The sequence below is a fragment of the Lynx rufus genome, unplaced genomic scaffold (assembly GCF_022079265.1).
Source record: "Lynx rufus isolate CCGP_SWC_20201006 ecotype Redwood Valley unplaced genomic scaffold, mLynRuf1.p SCAF_1, whole genome shotgun sequence".
NCBI lineage: Eukaryota > Metazoa > Chordata > Mammalia > Carnivora > Felidae > Lynx > Lynx rufus.
Genome location: NW_025814823.1, coordinates 212,306,169 through 212,324,805, shown reverse-complemented (window position 1 = coordinate 212,324,805; position 18,637 = coordinate 212,306,169). Strand labels below are relative to the sequence as shown.

Below are 18,637 nucleotides of genomic sequence, written 5' to 3'. Positions count from 1 at the left end.
CTCTAGATTATTCTCTTGTGTGTGTGCTAGAGCAACTACTCTGGGAGCTTATGACCTAGTGAAGAGTTATGTAAGCTACACTAAAAGCAATGACTATCCTTGGAGATATGTACAAAGTGCAATGGAAACCTAGGAAGGACCCCTAAGAACAAAACTAGTAATCACTGAGCACCTAGGATGTTCCAGGCACATCACAGGCATTGTCTTAGATACCACAGTGATTGAGTGATATTTGAACCCAACTGATACTTGACTCAAATTTTATAATCATTGTATAAAACTGCCCTAGGGCTGAGAAACACAGGAAGTTTCACAAAGAAGGCTGTTTGAGCCAAGTCTAAATTTGCTAAATCAACAAGCTGGAGCAAAAGGGGCTAGGAGTACTGTTATCCCTGGAAAATGTCACAGAATATGGAAAGGAATGGAAGCAAAAGAGACCATCACATAATTAGAAACTTGAGTCAGTCCAATAGAAAGTAGAGATGCTGTGGAGATGGGACTGAACAGCTAGGTAGAAGTCTTATTATAAAAAAGGGTTGATACGCTACATAAATGGATTTATATTTGTTACATAAGGAAAAGAAAAGAGAACCATTGAAGAATCTTACAGAATGAAAAGACCAGTTTGATGTGGTAAAGATTACCAGTAGAGTAACAGGATAAAGAAGAAGAAGAAGAAGAAGAAGAAGAAGAAGAAGAAGAAGACGACGACGACGACGACGGCGGCGGCAGCAATGGTACTGGAGGTGTAAGTCAGGTAGGCAAGCAGAGCAGTGGTCCAGGAAAGAGGTAATAGGGGTCTGAATGAAGGCAGCAATGGATGTTGGGCAGAGCGGATCGGTATGGAGCCATGAAGATGAACACTGACAGCACTTCACTATTGAGATTCACTTCTTTAATAAATATTTACAAAGTTTCCACTATGAGCCAGGCACTGATCTAGGAAGTGAGGATTTAACAGTGAACAAAACCTATAAAGCCCTTCCTAAAGCTTCCATTCTAGCGTGCACTGGTTAAGAGATAGTTGGTTAAGAGGGCTGGAGTTAATCAGTATAATGTCAGTAATAATACACGAGGTGAAGAAAAATGAAACGGGAGAGGGGAAAGAAAGTGATAAAGTGGCTGCCTTTTTTGGGAGGGGTCAGGAAAGGGTACTCCCTAAGGTGACATTTGGGCAGTGGCCTGAATGAAGTGAGGGGTAAGCCATGGGCACACTGAGGGCAGAGGCAGATGTGATGGGAATTGAGGCCAGAAACCTGTAAGAGGAGGAAGAGTCTAGCAGGATTGTCTGATGGTGGCAATTTACTAAGAGATATGGTAGGTGATGCTAAGAGGCAGCCACACAGAGCCGGGCTCTAGTCCTATGGTCTAGATGGACAGTGGGGGTTATCTGAAGGAAACATCAAGAACGTTTTCTAAAATTACAATTCAAAGATGCTGGCTGAAAGATTTTCTTACCACATTAAAAGGATCAGACTTTTCTAAGGACTTCATTTTGGTAAATAGTAGAGCCAACGTTATTTAAATGAGTCACAAATTGCTTTTTAAGTGCTATTTCAAGGACTTTCTTGAAAACTTCAGAAACTTAAAAGCAGAAGTAAACTTTAGGGGGGGAAAGGCTTTATTTAATAAAAACCATTATATTCATCCATTGAAAGTATATGATTCATATCTTAATATTAAAAATATAATCTATCAAGTAAATTGAGAAGCAGAAAAACTGCCACAATTTAATATTAGTAAACTAAAAACATTCCTAAATCAATAATCATGTTAATCATTTTCAGAATTCAATCATTACTGTGTACTCATAGTCTTGTTTCTTGATTAGAACAGCTGGTCTACCAGGATGCTGTTCCTTCGTGTTTCTGTGCACACAATTTTATGTATTATCCCACACTGAACACGTAATATTCAATTCACTTGAGCTGTGAGGCCTGGAATTTAGAGATTAGCTCGTGGCTTATTAATTTCAATGATTTTATCTGAGGTAAGCTGATTGATCTCTACCTGACTGAACCCAAACTCTTGAAGTATCTCTTCAGTATGTTCTCCTACAAAAGGATCCCTCTTGGAAGAAGGGGCAGCGGGGGTGTCTGACAGCAGAGGTGCAGGGCGGGGACTCACACTCTGCTCCTCATCAGTGATGAATGAGCCTCGTTCTTTGTTATGATCATGCTGGGTGACCTCTTCAAACGTCAGAACTGGAGTCACACACGCATCTGTGCCATCGAAGATCTGACACCACTCTTCTTTGGTCTTCTTTGCAAATACCTCTGCGAATCTCCTCTTCATTTCTGGCCAATCAGTCATGCTCATTTGATTAGGAAGCTCATCAGACTTTAGTCCAAGTCCTGAGAATAAAAGCACAATTTCTTAAATTATTATGCTTTGGGTGGAGTGGTTATAGTCAATAAAATGAGTTTTGACCTCACCATAGTGTCCCAAATAGGGTGTCTTTAAGGGTTTCTCAGATGGGTCAAGAGACAAAATTCAAACTCAACTTGGAGCCAGTAGCCGGAAAGGGCAAAGGTAATAGGGTAGCAAGACTGAAAACAGACTTGCTACTGCCAAGATTTTATTATTTACATTTCACCAAAAGTAGTCTATTTGTAAAGGTCTAGTTTCCAGAAATTGATTTTTCCCTGAGTAGGTTTTCAAAAAGAAATTTCCTCAAGATGTTATTATCTGTCATACTGATTTCAAATAACCCCACATTTTATATAGTGTTCCCAAACCCTACGAAATATAAAATTTAAACAACTTTACACATGACTATCCCAGTTTTTAAGGAAGAAGCCTGAAGATAAATGATTAAATTCAAGATTGCAATTTAACATGTAATATTCGTCTCCCTTTATTTTGGACAAATAAAAGAGCTCTAGTCAAGCAGTGATATTTGACTCATTACCCTCTTACAAAACTGCTGTGAACTAGGAACAAAGGATTTGTAAGGAAACCAAAGACCCATGCAAAAAATTGTTCCTACAGCAAACAGGACAGAAAGTGGTCAACCAGTCAAATCATGAACGGGGCACACAGACTTTTGTGTCAAGCATGAAGGGGATCATGAAAAGCTCATCAACACATAGTGGAAAGAAAATGAAAGCATTCAGCTGGGGATTTAACAGAAAGGATGGCTTCTCGGCCCAGGACCTGCTCACTGCTTCCTTTATTAACTACAAGCACCTACCCCTGCAGACACACCTGAACTCCAGTGCCGATTAAATTATACCCCAAAAGCTACTTTACTAGAGTTTGGTGTAAATGTCATTTTCTATTCCCACAAGGAAGAGGGTTTTTAAATGTGGATCTTAGAGTGGAATAATCATGAAAGGACCTTCGTATGCATGTGATTTTGCAGAAGTTCAGTCAAGTTAATCTAATAATTCTCACTTTTGTCATCCTTTCCTTCCCTATCACGTAGAAGAACGATGACTAATTAATTGCATGTAAGCTGCTTTGAAGAAGAAAATCCCTATAGAGGAAAGTAGATATGAATACTGCAGGCCCTTCTTAGGGTTTTGGGATATATAAGGAAATAAGGAGAACTCACATAGTTCTGGATAGTTGTGAAAAGACACCTGTGGGATAAACAAGTAAATTTTCCTCTGTCCCATTCATATACAAGGAAAAACACTGAGCCATTACTTCAGGTTTATCACTATAATCTACACACACACAAAAATGTTCCTAAGGATGTCTTTTACTTTTCTTCTTTTTCCTGACTACCCCAAACTCTGTGATTGAAAAACAAATAAAGTGGCCAATTAGCCAAAAAATAGTGATTTAGATCATAGCTACTGTTATAAATATCTTTGCATGCTTTTCAGTTTTTTTTTTAATCAGAATGTGATCAGAATCATAATACTAAATAAAATTGGATCCAATATGCTCTCCCTGTAACAGACGTTATATTTGAGATTAATGGTCTCACAGGTTAAAGTTTGTATACTGGAAAAAATACTAGAAATCAAAAGACTCCAGCTCCTACCCCTAATTCTGACACCCCAGCTTTTCCACTGTCTTATTATCCTTTCTCAGCCCATAGTTTCCTATCCTGCCCATGACTCTGATCAAGGCCACAGGACTAACTACCAATGGTTTAGGATAGGCTGTTTCTTGTGCTCTTGACATTCCTGTATGGAACTCTAAAACCACTCCCCTACATGAATATAATTGTAGATTGCAGCTAGTTTTTATAGCATAATCAATTATTAAATTTAAACAGACTTTTAAGGACTGGCCTATAGACTCAGACTATTTAAAACCTGGGAAAGTATGTTTTGATTTCCAAAAAGTGATCTTATATATACATGTAACACATATACATACACACAATTACACAAAATACTTATTATTTTAAGTACATGCCATAAACTTTACTGCTTTGTAACACAATATTAGGCATATATTAAACAGTTAAAAATTCATGTTGTAAGTATGCAATGATACATGTACAAAGATTAATGTTTATTAGTAAATAATAAATATTTGTTACAATGCAAAGCTGTGGAAAAAACGTAAATGAACTTGAACAAGGAAACATTTAAAGTTTAGTACAGGCGTACCATACAGTTTCATATGGCTGCTAGGTATATCATGAGGGTGCAGAATTTTTGTATTGACAAGAAAGGACATCTTTAGTATACTGTTGAATACAAAAAGACAGCTATTAATTGTAAGTTTGGATAATTTTATATTATATATAAATACAATTTATAAATAAATAAAACAACTGTGTTGGTATGTGCACAGAAAAAAGTTCTTGAAAGCCACATCCCAAACCTCCCCCAAGTGAAAGAACAAGAGAGAATTTTTACTTCTTTACAAATTCTGTATTACATTCTTTTCTAAGACACGTATTATTTTGAATTACTTTTCATCTTTTAAAAATTGTGGTAGCATAGGGGCGCCTGGGTGGTGCAGTCGGTTAGGCGTCCGACTTCAGCCAGGTCACGATCTCGCGGTCCGTGAGTTCGAGCCCCGCGTCAGGCTCTGGGCTGATGGCTCGGAGCCTGGAGCCTGTTTCCGATTCTGTGTCTCCCTCTCTCTCTGCCCCTCCCCCGTTCATGCTCTGTCTCTCTCTGTCCCAAAAATAAATAAACGTTGAAAAAAAAAATTTTTTTTAAATAAAAAAATTGTGGTAGCATAAAATTTATAGAAATTCTATTTAATTTTTTGAGGACCCGCCATATTACATTCCCACTAGTAGTGCATAGGGGGTTGCAGTTTCCTCACAACCTTGACAACACTCGTTATTGTCTGCTTTTCTTTTAATAAGATTTTGAAATTTTAAAACAACTTAAAAATTCTCTACTGCTTATCTGAATATACTTATAAGTGTCTTGTTATCTCAAAACGTCATGAAATTCTCTGTATTTACAGATTTTTTTTTGCCCCAGAAAGCAGCAGAGACACAGTACAGTAGAATTTTTACCTTATAAAAACCTTGTGTATTATGTTAAGATTAAAGTATGGTCTCAAAGATCTCAAACATAAGATAAAATGAATAAGGTAATAAAATCAGTATAGATGTGGCAGCTTGTCCAGCTGGGCCTGAGAGAGAAGTAATGTATACGTGATTAATAAAAGTAGTACTTTTGTAAATAAATATTGTGAAAGAAAGAGTATGCTGTGGCATTTTGGCATGGACTATGTAGATTCACCAAAGCTGGTTTAACATGGTAAGCCGGCCTGAAGCACAAACCACCTGTCAGCCAAGGATCCCTCGTGAAGTTTGAACGGAGAGAGGAGGTTAAGGACACCATACAAGGCTGTGGATACAAAGAGAGGAGGCTGTAAAAAATCAGAGTGGTTACAGAGTTTAGACTTAGAAAGAGAAAGCCCAGGAGAAAGTGGTCAGAAGATGAAGGGCTGGAGCAATCAGCCTGCTAGAATAATGTCTCGTTTCATTTTCAATATTTCCAGAAAAATTCACTCCTTGTGGTGGAGTGTGGATGTTAGAAATGATCATTCCAAACACATATGTTTTAAGATAACAATAAGACATGCCAAGGAGGGAAGTTAACTTCTGGAATGGCAGAGCAAGAACCTTCAGAAACCTGTTCTTGCATAAAAGCAACAGAACCCTGGCACAAACTGTCAGAATGAACTTTTTTGTAACTCTGGAAATTAAAAGTTTACAACAATCCAAAGAGCATTTATTTAGGAAAAACAACTGCATCTCATAAGATCAGTAAGCCCTGTGGTATTGTAACTTGCACTAATTTCTCCCTCTCTCCCCAGCTCTGTGGTAGTCATGAAAACCAACAGACTCTCAGTCACAGCTCTGTAAAACAACTAGCAGGGTAACAGCCACGGCAGGACTGAAATGAGTTGAGAGCTTCCCCCAAATCCCATCCCCCAAGAACTGCCATTTGTCTAGCAGCTCCCTGAAAGGCTCCGTTCTCATGGCTTGTCTTTATTTGATCTGACTTGGAGCTCACAATGCCTTATTTCTGGAACACTGTTAACATTTATCAAAAAAAAAAAAAAAATCAGTGACAACTATTTAATATCATAGCTATCTGAGGTGGCATTCCCTGTTGGGATAACAAGAAGCTGACAAACAAAAGAAAAAAAGTGGGGAATAGGATGTTCATGGGGGGCTTTGAAATGCTCCAACATCTTTCCGGGAATTTAGAAGGCACATATATAGGGCTATGAGTATGCCCAGGAAAGATCTGAGAAGGTCCTAATCTTTCACCTCTGGCTGACCCTGAGTCTGCACAAGCAAGAAGTAAAGACACAGAAAAGGAAATTTATTGGTTCAAGGCATTTAAGGACATCTCTATCCAATTATTACCTGATGACCAAGCTAACCAGACAGACTCCTGTGGCTGCACATACCAAAGAACACAGATTTAGTCCAAGAAAGTCATTACATAAACAAATAGCAGCAATAATAAATCCAGGATAGGGGAGAGGGAAGGGAAGTGAAGACCTGATTTCCCAAGTGGTGATTTTACATTATTTCAAATATCCAATTTCAACAAAACTTGTGAGACATGCAAAGAAGGAAGCCAATGTGGCCCTTACACAAGACAAAAAGGAATCAACAGAAACTGTCCCTGAAAAATCCAAATACTGGACTTACTAGACAAAGACTTTAAATCAACTAGTTATTTTAAATATATTCCAAGCACTGAAGGAAACCATGTCTGAAAAATTCAACAAAATTTGAGAATGATGTCTAATCAAAGAGAATATCAGTAAAGAGTTAGATTGTTAAAAAAGAAAGCCAAATAGAAATTCTGGAATTGAAAAGTATATAACAAATAAAACTTTCATTAGAAGGACTCAGCAAGGGGCACCTGGGTGGCTCAGTTGGTTGAGCGTCCAACTTTGGCTCAGGTCATGATCTCATGGTCCGTGAGTTCGAGCCCCAGGTTGGGCTCTGTGCTGACAGCTCAGAGCCTGGAGCCTGCTTCAGATTCTGTGTCTCCCTCTCTCTCTATCCTTCCCTGACTCACACTCTGTCTCTCTCTCTCAATAATAATAAGCATTGGGGCGCCTGGGTGGCGCAGTCGGTTAAGCCTCCGACTTCAGCCAGGTCACGATCTCGCGGTCCGTGAGTTCGAGCCCCGCGTCAGGCTCTGGGCTGATGGCTCGGAGCCTGGAGCCTGTTTCCGATTCTGTGTCTCCCTCTCTCTCTGCCCCTCCCCCGTTCATGCTCTCTCTCTGTCCCAAAAATAAATAAAAAACGTTGAAAAAAAATTAAAAAAAAAAAAATAATAATAATAAGCATTAAAAACAATACATATGGAAATGGAAGGGACCCCGAATAGTCAATCTTAAAAAAGAACAAAATTGGAAGACTCACACTTCCTAATTTCAAACCTACTACAAAGCTACAATGATCAACACAGTGTGGTACTGACATAAGGGTAGACATGTACATCAATGGAAGAGAACTGAGTCCAAAAATAAACCCTTACAATTATGGCCAACTGATTTTCAACAAAGACGCCAAAACCATTCAATGGAGAAAGAATAGTCTTTTTGACAAACAGTGCTGGGAAAACTGGATAGCCATATGCAAAACAATGAAGTTGGACCCCTACCTCACCCCATACAAAAAAATTAATCATAATTTAACAGAGACCTAAATGTGGATGTTGAAACTATACAAATTTTAAAAGAAAACACAGGAGTGAGACACCGTAAAATTGGGAGTTCTCTGAATAATTTCTATGTAATATTTACTAAAGGCTAAGTATAAAAATGTGCTAATAGATCTTACATATGTTATTAGAACTCAACAATAGCTGTAGCAATTGTTTAGAACTCAAACTAACATTTGTTTTCTTTTTCTGTTGATTTATTTTTGAGCGAGAAAGAGACTGAGCGCAAGCTGGGGAGGGCCAGAGAGAGAGGAAGACACAGAATCTGAAGCAGCCTCCAGGCTCCAAGCTGTCAGCACAGAGCCTGACAAGGGGTTCGAACTCACAAACCATGAGATCATGACCTGAGACAAAGTCAGATGCTTGACCAGCTGAGCCACTCAGCCTCTCCTAACAAAATTTTTTCAATGAGTTTATTTTACCATTGTCATTTAGAATTGCCTGTGAATGATGATGACAAAAAGCTGACTGATGGGCACCTGGGTGGCTCAGTCCGTTGAGTGTCCGACTCTTGATTTTGGCTTAGGTCATGATCCTAGGGGCATGGATTGTGCCCTGTGTTGGGCTTTGTGCTGAACACGCAGCCTGCTTAAGATTCTCTCTCCCTCTCCCCTTCTGCCCCTCTTCCTCACTCACACTCTGTCTAAAAAAACAAAAACAAAAACCGACTGAAGTTTAGTCAATTTTATTATTGCGTTTAAATTCTCTATAGACAATGCATAAATATACAAGATTTATGTCAGGTACAAACTTCACCTTGCTATATCCCTCCTGCCTTCCAAGGCCCTGCACCACTGAGGTAAGGGTGTTGATCCCTCTGTGTTCAGCCCCTCATATAGCATTGTTCTGTCCCTAATTTTGAATTAATACCTTCCATTCTTAGTTTTAATTTTGGAACAGAAAGACTCTTATGATCTACATAAACCATCTTGTTGTTTGTTTTTCCAACTATATTTAAGTTAGTGAAGTTAATATTGTTGATCATAGGGGCGCCTGGGTGGCGCAGTCGGTTAAGCGTCCGACTTCAGCCAGGTCACGATCTCGCGCTCCAAGAGTTCGAGCCCCGCGTCAGGCTCTGGGCTGATGGCTCAGAGCCTGGAGCCTGCTTCCGATTCTGTGTCTCCCTCTCTCTCTGCCCCTCTCCCGTTCATGCTCTGTCTCTCTCTGTCCCAAAAATAAATAAACGTTGAAAAAAAAAAAAATTAAAAATATTGTTGATCATAAAACGCTTTCTGATGCTAGCAAAAAACAATGATTTCAGCTATATGCAAACAACTTTGAGTAGTATATTGCATCTGAAAAGCTACGAAACATAATGAGACTCCAACCGTGAAGTTGAAAAGACAGACACACCATGACCAGCTTGTCATACCTCTTCAATGTCTATTCTAAAACTTCTTAGCTATTCATTTACCTGTAAAGTAAACTTCAAATTCAAACATGTTACAGGAACAAAATGTTAGTCTGATTGTTTAATTAGAGAAGAAGAGATCGCAAATTCTCCTGCTAACTTGTGGCCACATGCAAATGAGACAAGAATCTGCAAGAAAGGTAAACTGTAGAAGCATCAAGTGATAATAACATATTCCAACAGAATCTTATTCACCGAAGTCACTCTGTGCTCTGGCACCCCATGGGGGCATCTATCAAGGAATAAGAACTGGCAGAACCAGCACATCATTTCTGAGAATAAGACAGGGGCACGCAAGGGCAACATAAATATCTAACACTGCTGAGTATGAAATGTAACAAAAAATTGAACTCGCATAAAATGGATTATTTTTTAAAACTCTGAGCTATTTTATAGACTTATGAAAGTATCTGTAAATTTAAACATAAGGGAAATGCCCCACAATATAATTATAATTATAATCATAAAGTGGATATATAATAAAAGACATAATGAATTTAAAAGGCCTAAAATCGAGGCTAAAGAACACCCACAAGAAAAGGGGAGGGAGCAGGAGAGGCACAGGAATATTACTTACCTTTGATTAGCAGCTTGTAGAACTGGGGTTCTATTGCTCCAACAGCCATGAAGCCCCCATCTGCTGTCCTGTAGGTTGTGTAGAAAGGTGCTCCACCATCTAGCATGTTCTGTCCTCGAGGTCGTTCCCATAGTCCTACTTGTTGAGATTTCCACAGAAAAGAACTTAGGTATGCCGTTCCTTCCACCTTTGGAAAAGAAACAGTATACAATATGAATCCAGACATTTAAACTATAAAACAACAATTAATTTCCACTTAGTTTTTTTTTTTTAACATTTGTGTAACAATGTTTCTTAGAGTACAGGAAGACTGTATCTAATTACACAACTTCTTGATATTTCAAGAAAGTGTGTTAGAACAGGTTTATGATAGAGGGTTTCTCCACTATTCAGTTCAGAAAATACAGTTCAGAAAAGACTTAGAAGGAACTACTTTTGTTGTTCTTTTCAAATAAGACTGCCAAATGTTGATAATGTTTGAAGCCAAGTGAGGGTACACAGAAGTTCATTATATATTCTCTCCATAATTATATACATTAAAAACTTTCAGGATAGGGGCACCTGGGTGCCTCAGTCGGTTGAGCCTCTGACTTTGGCTCAGGTCATCATCTCACAGTTTGTGGGTTCAAGCCCCGCATTGGGCTCTGTGCTGACCGCTTGCTCAGAGCCTGGAGCCTGCTTCAGATTCCGTGTCTCCTTCTCTCTGTGCCCCTCTCCAGCTCATGCTTTGTCTCACTCTGTTTCTCAAAAATAAATAAATGTAAAAAAAAAAAAATTTTTTTTTAACTGTCAGCATAAAAAGTTAAAAATAAAGCAAAGAGGTTTTGAAAAAATCTTTCTTTTGGTCTCAATACCTATAAACACATACACATAGGTAATAGGAAACTATCACATTTTAAAGGTAAACCACATTACAGTTAAATTTAGCATACTCTAGCTTGACTCCAAGCCAAAGAAAACTATATCTGAATATTTAATATACCTTAACAATCACTAGAAAGTTACACAATTAACATAAAATATAAGCAGCAGATATACAGGTTTTCTGAGTCCAGACAAACTAGTTTGGGAATGCTAACTTCCCACTGAGTTCTGAAATAACAGGAATGGATTCACATCTTCAGGTATAACTGTCACAAGGCTGGATGCATGTGGCTCTCCAGAGAAGACTACCTCCCTACCCTCACGGCTTTATGATCCTAATGATTCTTGAACCCCAAGGAGAAGGCCAGCAAAGCACCCTCATGTCAAATAGCTGGAATTGGGGGTCCACGGAGTTTCTCACAGTTACTGGCTGTATCTTTGGAGACATCCCAACTTTCCCTTTAAACTTGAAATCTCACACACACCTGATTTTATGGCTCTGACAGCTGACATACCAAATAGTATGTCACAGGGGCGCCTTGGTAGCTCAGTGGGTTAAGTGTCCAACTTCAGCTTAGGTGATGAGTTCACAGTTCGTGAGTTTGAGCCCCATATCGGACTCTCTGCTGTCAGTGCAGAGCCTGCTTTGGATCCTCTGTTTCCCTCTCTCTCTGCCCCTTCCCTGCTTGCTCTCTCTCTCTCTCTCTCTCTCTCTCTCTCTCTCTAAGATAAATATTAAAAGAAAAAAAAAGATCAATCACACACCACACTTTAGAGATGGACGCAAAGGACATGCAAATGTATCCTGATAAAAGTATCAGAAGGAAGAGAAATAGCACAGGGTTTAGCCTGTGAGAAGGAAGCATAAGCCAAGCCCCCAAGATAAGGGCCATGGAAACGGCTTTTGCAAAAGGTCACCAGTGACAAATCCAATTTACAGTGTTCAGATCTAAACTCTTGAGGCGGGTAACTGGGTGGCTCAGTCAGTTGAGCCTCTGACTCTTGATTTCAGCTCTGGTCATGATCTCATGGTTTGTGAGTTCAAGCTCTATGTAAAGCTCTGCACTGACAGTGTGGAGCCTGCTTGGGATTCCCCCCTCTCTCTGCCTCTCCCCTGTTCGCTTTCTCTCTCTCAATAAATAAACTTAAAAATATATAAAAAATAAATAAACTCTTGAGGTCTCTACTGACACCTGACCCTCTGACCATTTCTTTTTTTTTCTTTTAGCACTTTCTTTATCTTTCGTTTCCATGGAAACACTCCTCGGTTCTCCACTTTGCTCTCCTTATGCCCTGACTTCTCCTCTACTGCCCACTCTTCAAACATGGTGCTCTGTCCCCTTCCTTAGAGGACCACACGGTCTCATGTGGCTTCCAAATGACAATAAAACCTGTTTCTAGTCTCTAACTTCGAGTACTCACTCTGTCTGGATATCTGAAAGAGACTTCAAACTTGAAATGACCCAAACTGAATTCCTCTTATCATACAAGAATAACAACAACAATAATAATACCAAGTTCTTACATAGCACCTCCTTTATGCCAGGCATTGTTTATACACTGAACAAGGCATCAATTCGCTTAGTTCTCTAACAATGCTATGAGGCAGGTACCATTACTGTCTCCATTTTACAAAGAAGAAGCCGAGGCACAGGGAGGTAAGTAACTCACCCAAGTCCCAGAACCAGTCAGTGGCAGAGCTGGGGTGGAGGAAACAGGTGCCAGAATCCGTGCTCTTAACCACTGACCCATACTGCCTCTTCCATTGGCAGTCCGCCCCCAAGGTGCCAGTGATGCCATCCACCAGGTCATCCAAGCCAGAAACACGGGAGCCACCCTTGACTCCTCGCTCCCCCTTTACTGCCAACGCGTCACCAGATCCTGGCAATTTTATGTCTCAAATAGCCCTCAGATCCACACCTGTTCCACCATCAATGACTTTAGTACTTGCTCGTATCTCCCAGCAACAACCCAGTAACTGTCCCTCTGCCTCCAGTCTTGTCTTCCTCAAACCCATCTTCCTTCTCCCTCCAAAGATCTGTCCAAATGCAAATACATACGTAGAATGCTGGATTGGGCTCTTATCAACTGGCTGTGAGAACTTGGGCAAATTTCTATGCTTCAGTTTCTCCTTTCATCAAATAAAGTATTCCAAGTGGAACTGGTGTTTTGAGGATTAGGAGAAATCGCACAGGGAAAGCGCCTAGCATACCGCAAGGCACGTACTCAGTGCGTGACAGTGAAAAAACTGAAGCTTCATGATGTTGGAGTCTCCCCTGCAAACTGTAACAGGAAAGTCTAGACTGGCTACTCTAGCACCCTTAAGAATCTTCTCTGTTTGCTAAGGGAGACTTCCTTCCCGAGCCCAGTTTTTAATGAAGATTGCTTGAAAACTGTATTCTAAGCACAAGAAATGGCAGGGGAAGATTGTTGAAACCAACGCAGGAATCAGATGAGTCATGAAAAGTTTAGAAAACTGATTCTACAAACAAGATACTCAATGAAAGGATATGAGGCTATTTAAAAAAAAAAAAAAAGGATATCCTGGATAATTTGGATTCAAACTTCAAATCTCATTTATCTCTTATTCACAAAACAATCTGAGGCAGCCATCTATCATACTTAGAACAACTGGTAGGCTTATCACCTCCCCCAGTTAACACTTACCATGCTGGCATCAATGACCTGACCTTTGCCAGAGCGTGTGCGTTGAAAAAGAGCCAACAAGATGCCCAGTGTGCATATGAGGCCACCACCACCAAAGTCAGCCAGGAGATTCAGCGGTGCATACGGATTCTCACCACTTCTGCCAATCTTTGACAGAATACCTACATAATTTAAAGAAATCAAGGAACACGAAATGTAAATTTAATGTCACTTTTAAATAGATACATGAACATCTTATGAGGAATAACCAATCATTCTAGTTGCCGACATGGTGAAAACCGGTACATGATGCTTTTCCAAATCTAAACCTAGTCAACATATTTATAAACAGGCTTTTCCCCCAACAAGGCTCCTTGTTTTCTTTTGTTGTTGTTTTCTCTCTAAAACTTTATTCCAACTAACACTTTCAGAATTTTATTGCTAAGTTTTTACTCACTGAGTTTCGAGGAAAAAATTATTGTTAGCAATTTAGATTATGGCTTACCAACAGTTATGATCCACTTTCAGTCTTATTAGAGATGCAAGAAAATAATCAAACACAAGAAAAAATAAAAGTAATTCTATTTTTAAATAGATGGAAAAAACAATTCTACCCACACTCTCATCCTCAATCTTTAAATGTGTACTCACAGGAAATTTGAGGCCTTTATTCAACAACACACAGTTTCTTAGAATTCTAGGATCAGGCCATTCTAAGACATGTTCTCACAGGCAAAAATTCTAATAAAGTGACAATACGACCTGAAAGCTACAGGTATTCACAGAAGTCTAAAATGGTGACTCAGGCAATGATTCAGAATGGAGGTGGAAAGAAAGGGGAGTTCAGATCAAACTCTATCAGCATTTTAGAACTGTACAACAGCCATCCCCATTACCACCAAGGCTCTTACTTCCTGGCAGGGTCTTGCCTGAGAATTGTAGTGAGAAATGTAGTAAGTAAATGTGACTAGTGAGAGTATATTATCCCTCAAATGGGTCAAGTCAGAGGGAAAGGGGTTGGGAATAAGTGTTCTATGACAAACCAACTCTTTTCAAACCATGCTCTCCTTATTGATTCTGATAAATATTTAAATTTTCACCTTTAAAAAATTCTTTTTAGTTGGTGTAACTGTAAATCTTGACTGGGAACAAAATAAAAGGTGTAGAGAAATTATTTTGTCAACATACCTGACAAAGCCAAATAGTTGATGTCATGGCCTGCTACCCTGCAGAATCTTCCTGACTGGCCAAATCCACTCAACCTGGCATAGATGAGCTTTGGATTCACCCTCTGCAGAATCTCCGGGCCTAGCTGGAGTTTTTCCATAACACCTTAAGAGAAAGGGAACAATGATTTTTTTTTTTTTTTTTTAAGAGGGATGAATTGAGGATAGGAACAATCCTCTCTCTGTGGCAAACATAAAATGGCACTCTTCCAAATCATACCAATAACGTTTGTTGTGGGTTTTAGCACGTTTCCAATAATTAAGGACACAGAGTGAAGCCACCATTTCTGGAATGTGTGACTTCTGCCCCCAAATCCTATTTCCTTCCAGCCCCACCTTAATTCCCTTCAGGCATATCCAAGTTCCTGCAATCCCCATAGTGGGCCATTCCTTCCTTTAGTCAGTGCCTTCATAGTTCCCCAAATACTCTCCTTAGTAATTTATTAGAAATGGCTTGTTCTCCTAGAACAGTTACCCTGGGGCTGAATTTGGTCAAAAATTCACTTTCGAAAGCTTTTAAGGTCTTTTCTTTTTCTGTGCCCCCATCATCCTCCACCTTCTACCTCACACTGTGCTTTTGTGTATATATTCCATCATCTTCCCCTCAGTTTAGAAGCTCCTCTGGCAGAATTCACACCTGATCTGTTTCCATGGGTCTCTGAAGTGCCTAGCATAGGCATCTTCACAACAAAGCTCACCAAAATGTCAGTGATAAAATTTGCTACAATACCATCTAAGAGCTCTCATGAATAAGTATAGTATTTATTGCACAAAATCCAGATAACTAGTATTTTTAACCTCCTGGGATTAAAAATAATGAAGACTATATATTTACAGTTTTGTCTTCCTAAAGCTATAGTAAATTACAGAAAACTCTAGTCTTCTACCTAAACACCAGCCACAATCCTCTCACCTGACAGCTACATCTGTATTCACAGCTCTATTTTCCTTCTTTTTAAAAAAAAAATTTTTTTTTAATGTTTATTTATTTTTGAGACAGAGAGAGACAGAGCATGAACGGGGGAGAGTCACAGAGGGAAGGAGACACAGAATCTGAAGCAGGCTCCAGGCTCTGAGCTGTCAGCACAGAGCCCAACGTGGGGCTCCAACCCACGGACCGTGAGATCATGACCTGAGCCGGAGTCGGACGCTTAACCGACTGAGCCACCCAGGCACTCCTCTATTTTCCTTCTAATTGCAAGATCATGGAGTCAACCATGTTGAGCCTCTATCTTTAAATGGGGCATTATTAAATTATGATATAATCCTAATTATTAAATTATCATAATCCTCCAATCTGGCTGTGTGAATAAATGACTTAACATTTAATATGCCTGGTGCCCCACAGATATTCAATTCATTCACCAAACATTTACTGACTTCCTGCTATATATCAGGCAAAGCTTTGGATTTGTACTTTGAGCAAGATTGCCCTGGGAGCTGAGAATGGATCCAAATTGTGCTAGACCCACACATCATCTTTAAAAAGGCTGTTACAACAGCGTGAAGGAAGCTATAGAAGCTAAGGAGGAAGAATGTCTGGATTCCTGGTAACTGAAAGCAAATGCAGTTAACAATATTTGGAGTCATGGGCAGAGTACAGGGTTTGGATTCAGGCAGCTGGGAGAGTACTGGTTCCATTTAATGAGAAAAATAACACAGGAGGATGGGAATGCAAGCTGGTGCAGCCACTCTGGAAAACAGTATGGGGGTTCCATAAACTAAAAATAGAACTACCCTATGACCCAGCTATTGCACTACTAGGTATTTACCCAAGGGATACAGATGTGCTGTTTCAAAGGGACACATGCACCCCCATGTTTATAACAGCACTATCAACAATAGCCAAAGTATGGAAAGAGCCCAAATGTCCCTCAATGGATGAATGGATAAAGAAGATGTGGTATATATATAAAATGGAGTATTACTCGGCAATCAAAAACAATGAAATCTTGCCATTTGCAACTACGCGGATGGAACTGGAGGGTATTATGCTAAGTGAAATTAGTCAGAGAAAGACAAATATATGACTTCACTCATACATGGGCTTTAAGAGACAAAACAGATGAACACAAAGGAAGGGAAACAAAAATAATATAAAAACAGGGAGGGGGACAAAACATAAGAGACTCAAATATGGAGAACAAACTGAGGGTTGCTGGAGGGGCTGTGGGGGGTGGGGGGGTGGGCTAAATGGGTAAGGGGCACTAAGGAATCTATTCCTGAAATCATTGTTGCACCATATGCTAACTAATTTGGATGTAAATTTTAAATAAAAATAAAAATAAAAAATAAAAAAATAAGTAACACAGGAGGAGACGTTATTCTCGGAGGTAAGATAATGTGCTTGTTTTGGGATTTATGGAAGTTGCAGTGCCTGGGAGATAGACAGCCAGTTAAGACACGTGCACGGTCTGTGTATTTCAGCGGTCTATGGCTCTAAAAGACGGAGGTACGATTACAGATTTGGCCATCATCTGCCTATAAAAAGGTGAAAACAGTGGGGATGGAAAAGGTGGCTCCAGGAAGCAAACTGTAAACCAAATTGAGCTGAAGCTGGAAGGAACTTGGAACACCAGGATTTACCGCAGAGAATGTTAGCCTGGGTCTAGAGGCTTCAGAGGGTACACCAACCCCCAAAACGGTAGAAAAACGACTGTGTACCTACATGCAATTTTCCAGGAAGGCAATCTTTGGCTTTCCTTAGATTCTCACAGGATTCGGGACTCTCAAATAATTAAGAAAGACAAGCACAAATGAGTGATTACAAACAAAGAGAATCTGGGGAAGGGGGCGGAAATGGGTATAAGGAGAACAGGTGCAACCTCAGTATCTGAGATTCCAAGTATAGATCATCTCATGGGGGGACTGATCAACAATAGCAAACGCGACAGAAAAATCTAGAAAGGCAGTGACAGGAAAAGGTTCTGTCGGCAACAGAGCTTAGATGTGACGGGCTCGTACGGCCCAGCCCCTCCCTTCGGCGGGGACCTTTCCGCGTCTGGTCCCCCGTCGGAGCCGCGGAGGCGCCTGGGGCTCACCGTGGCGAAAGGGCTCCAGCACCACGTCCGCCTGGGCGCACAGGCGCCTCAGCACCAATGCCCCGTCCTGCCGCTTCAGGTTCACCGCCAGCGAGCGCTTGCCCCGTGCCATGAAGCTGACGTCCCCTCTGGCGCCCGGCCGGTCCACACGCACCACCTGGGCCCCGAAGTCCGCGAGGACCATACCGCAGAACGGGCCTGGGGCCAGGCCGGCCAGCTCCAACACCCGGATACCCTGCAGCGCCATGGGACCCGGCTTTCCAAGTGAAGAAGTCTCGGGTGGCCCAGACCTAGCCTAGACCGCCCGGGAGGCGAGCCCCAAGCGGCCTCCAAGCGGTCCCTCCCTCCTGCGCCTGCGCAGGGCCGTCCCTCCTCCTCCTCCTCCTCCTCCTCCGGTGCAGAGTCCGTACATTGGGAGGATTCTGGCCCCGCCTCCTGGCTAGTCCAATAGGTGGTTTTCCTTTCCGTTGGTTGCTTTCCCTTTGATGGGTTGCGTGCCACTGGGTTCAGGCAGGTTTTCTTTGCCTCCCTCTGCAGATCTTCTGTTAGAAGTTAAAGTAAGGCTTGTTAAACATTTTAAGATTTCTTTCCTTTTTCTTTCTTTCTTTCTTTCTTTCTTTCTTTCTTTCTTTCTTTCTTTCTTTCTTTCTTTCTCTTCCTCCCTCCCTCCCTCCATTCTTTATTTCTTTCTCTCTCTCTTTCTCTTTTCTTTTTCCCTCCCTCCGTTCTTTCTTTATTTCTTTCTC

General features: G+C 40.6%; 1 protein-coding gene across 2 annotated transcripts; it reads right to left on the bottom strand.

The window, feature by feature from the left end:
* Positions 1–1,603: 1,603 nt before the first annotated feature.
* AMACR (alpha-methylacyl-CoA racemase) lies at positions 1,604–18,221 on the bottom strand. Of its 2 annotated transcripts, XM_047093658.1 has the most exons (5): positions 17,892–18,221; positions 14,813–14,956; positions 13,646–13,806; positions 10,115–10,301; positions 1,604–2,354 (listed from the first exon to the last, which is right to left on the bottom strand). In XM_047093658.1, exons 1-5 carry the CDS (start codon positions 18,136–18,138, stop codon positions 1,945–1,947), a joined length of 1,149 nt encoding a protein of 382 aa, XP_046949614.1. In that variant the 5' UTR covers positions 18,139–18,221; the 3' UTR covers positions 1,604–1,944. The 2 variants fall into 2 exon arrangements, with proteins under 2 accessions (XP_046949614.1, XP_046949624.1); XM_047093668.1 differs by lacking the exon at positions 13,646–13,806 and having other exon boundaries at positions 2,251–2,354.
* Positions 18,222–18,637: the final 416 nt, after the last annotated feature.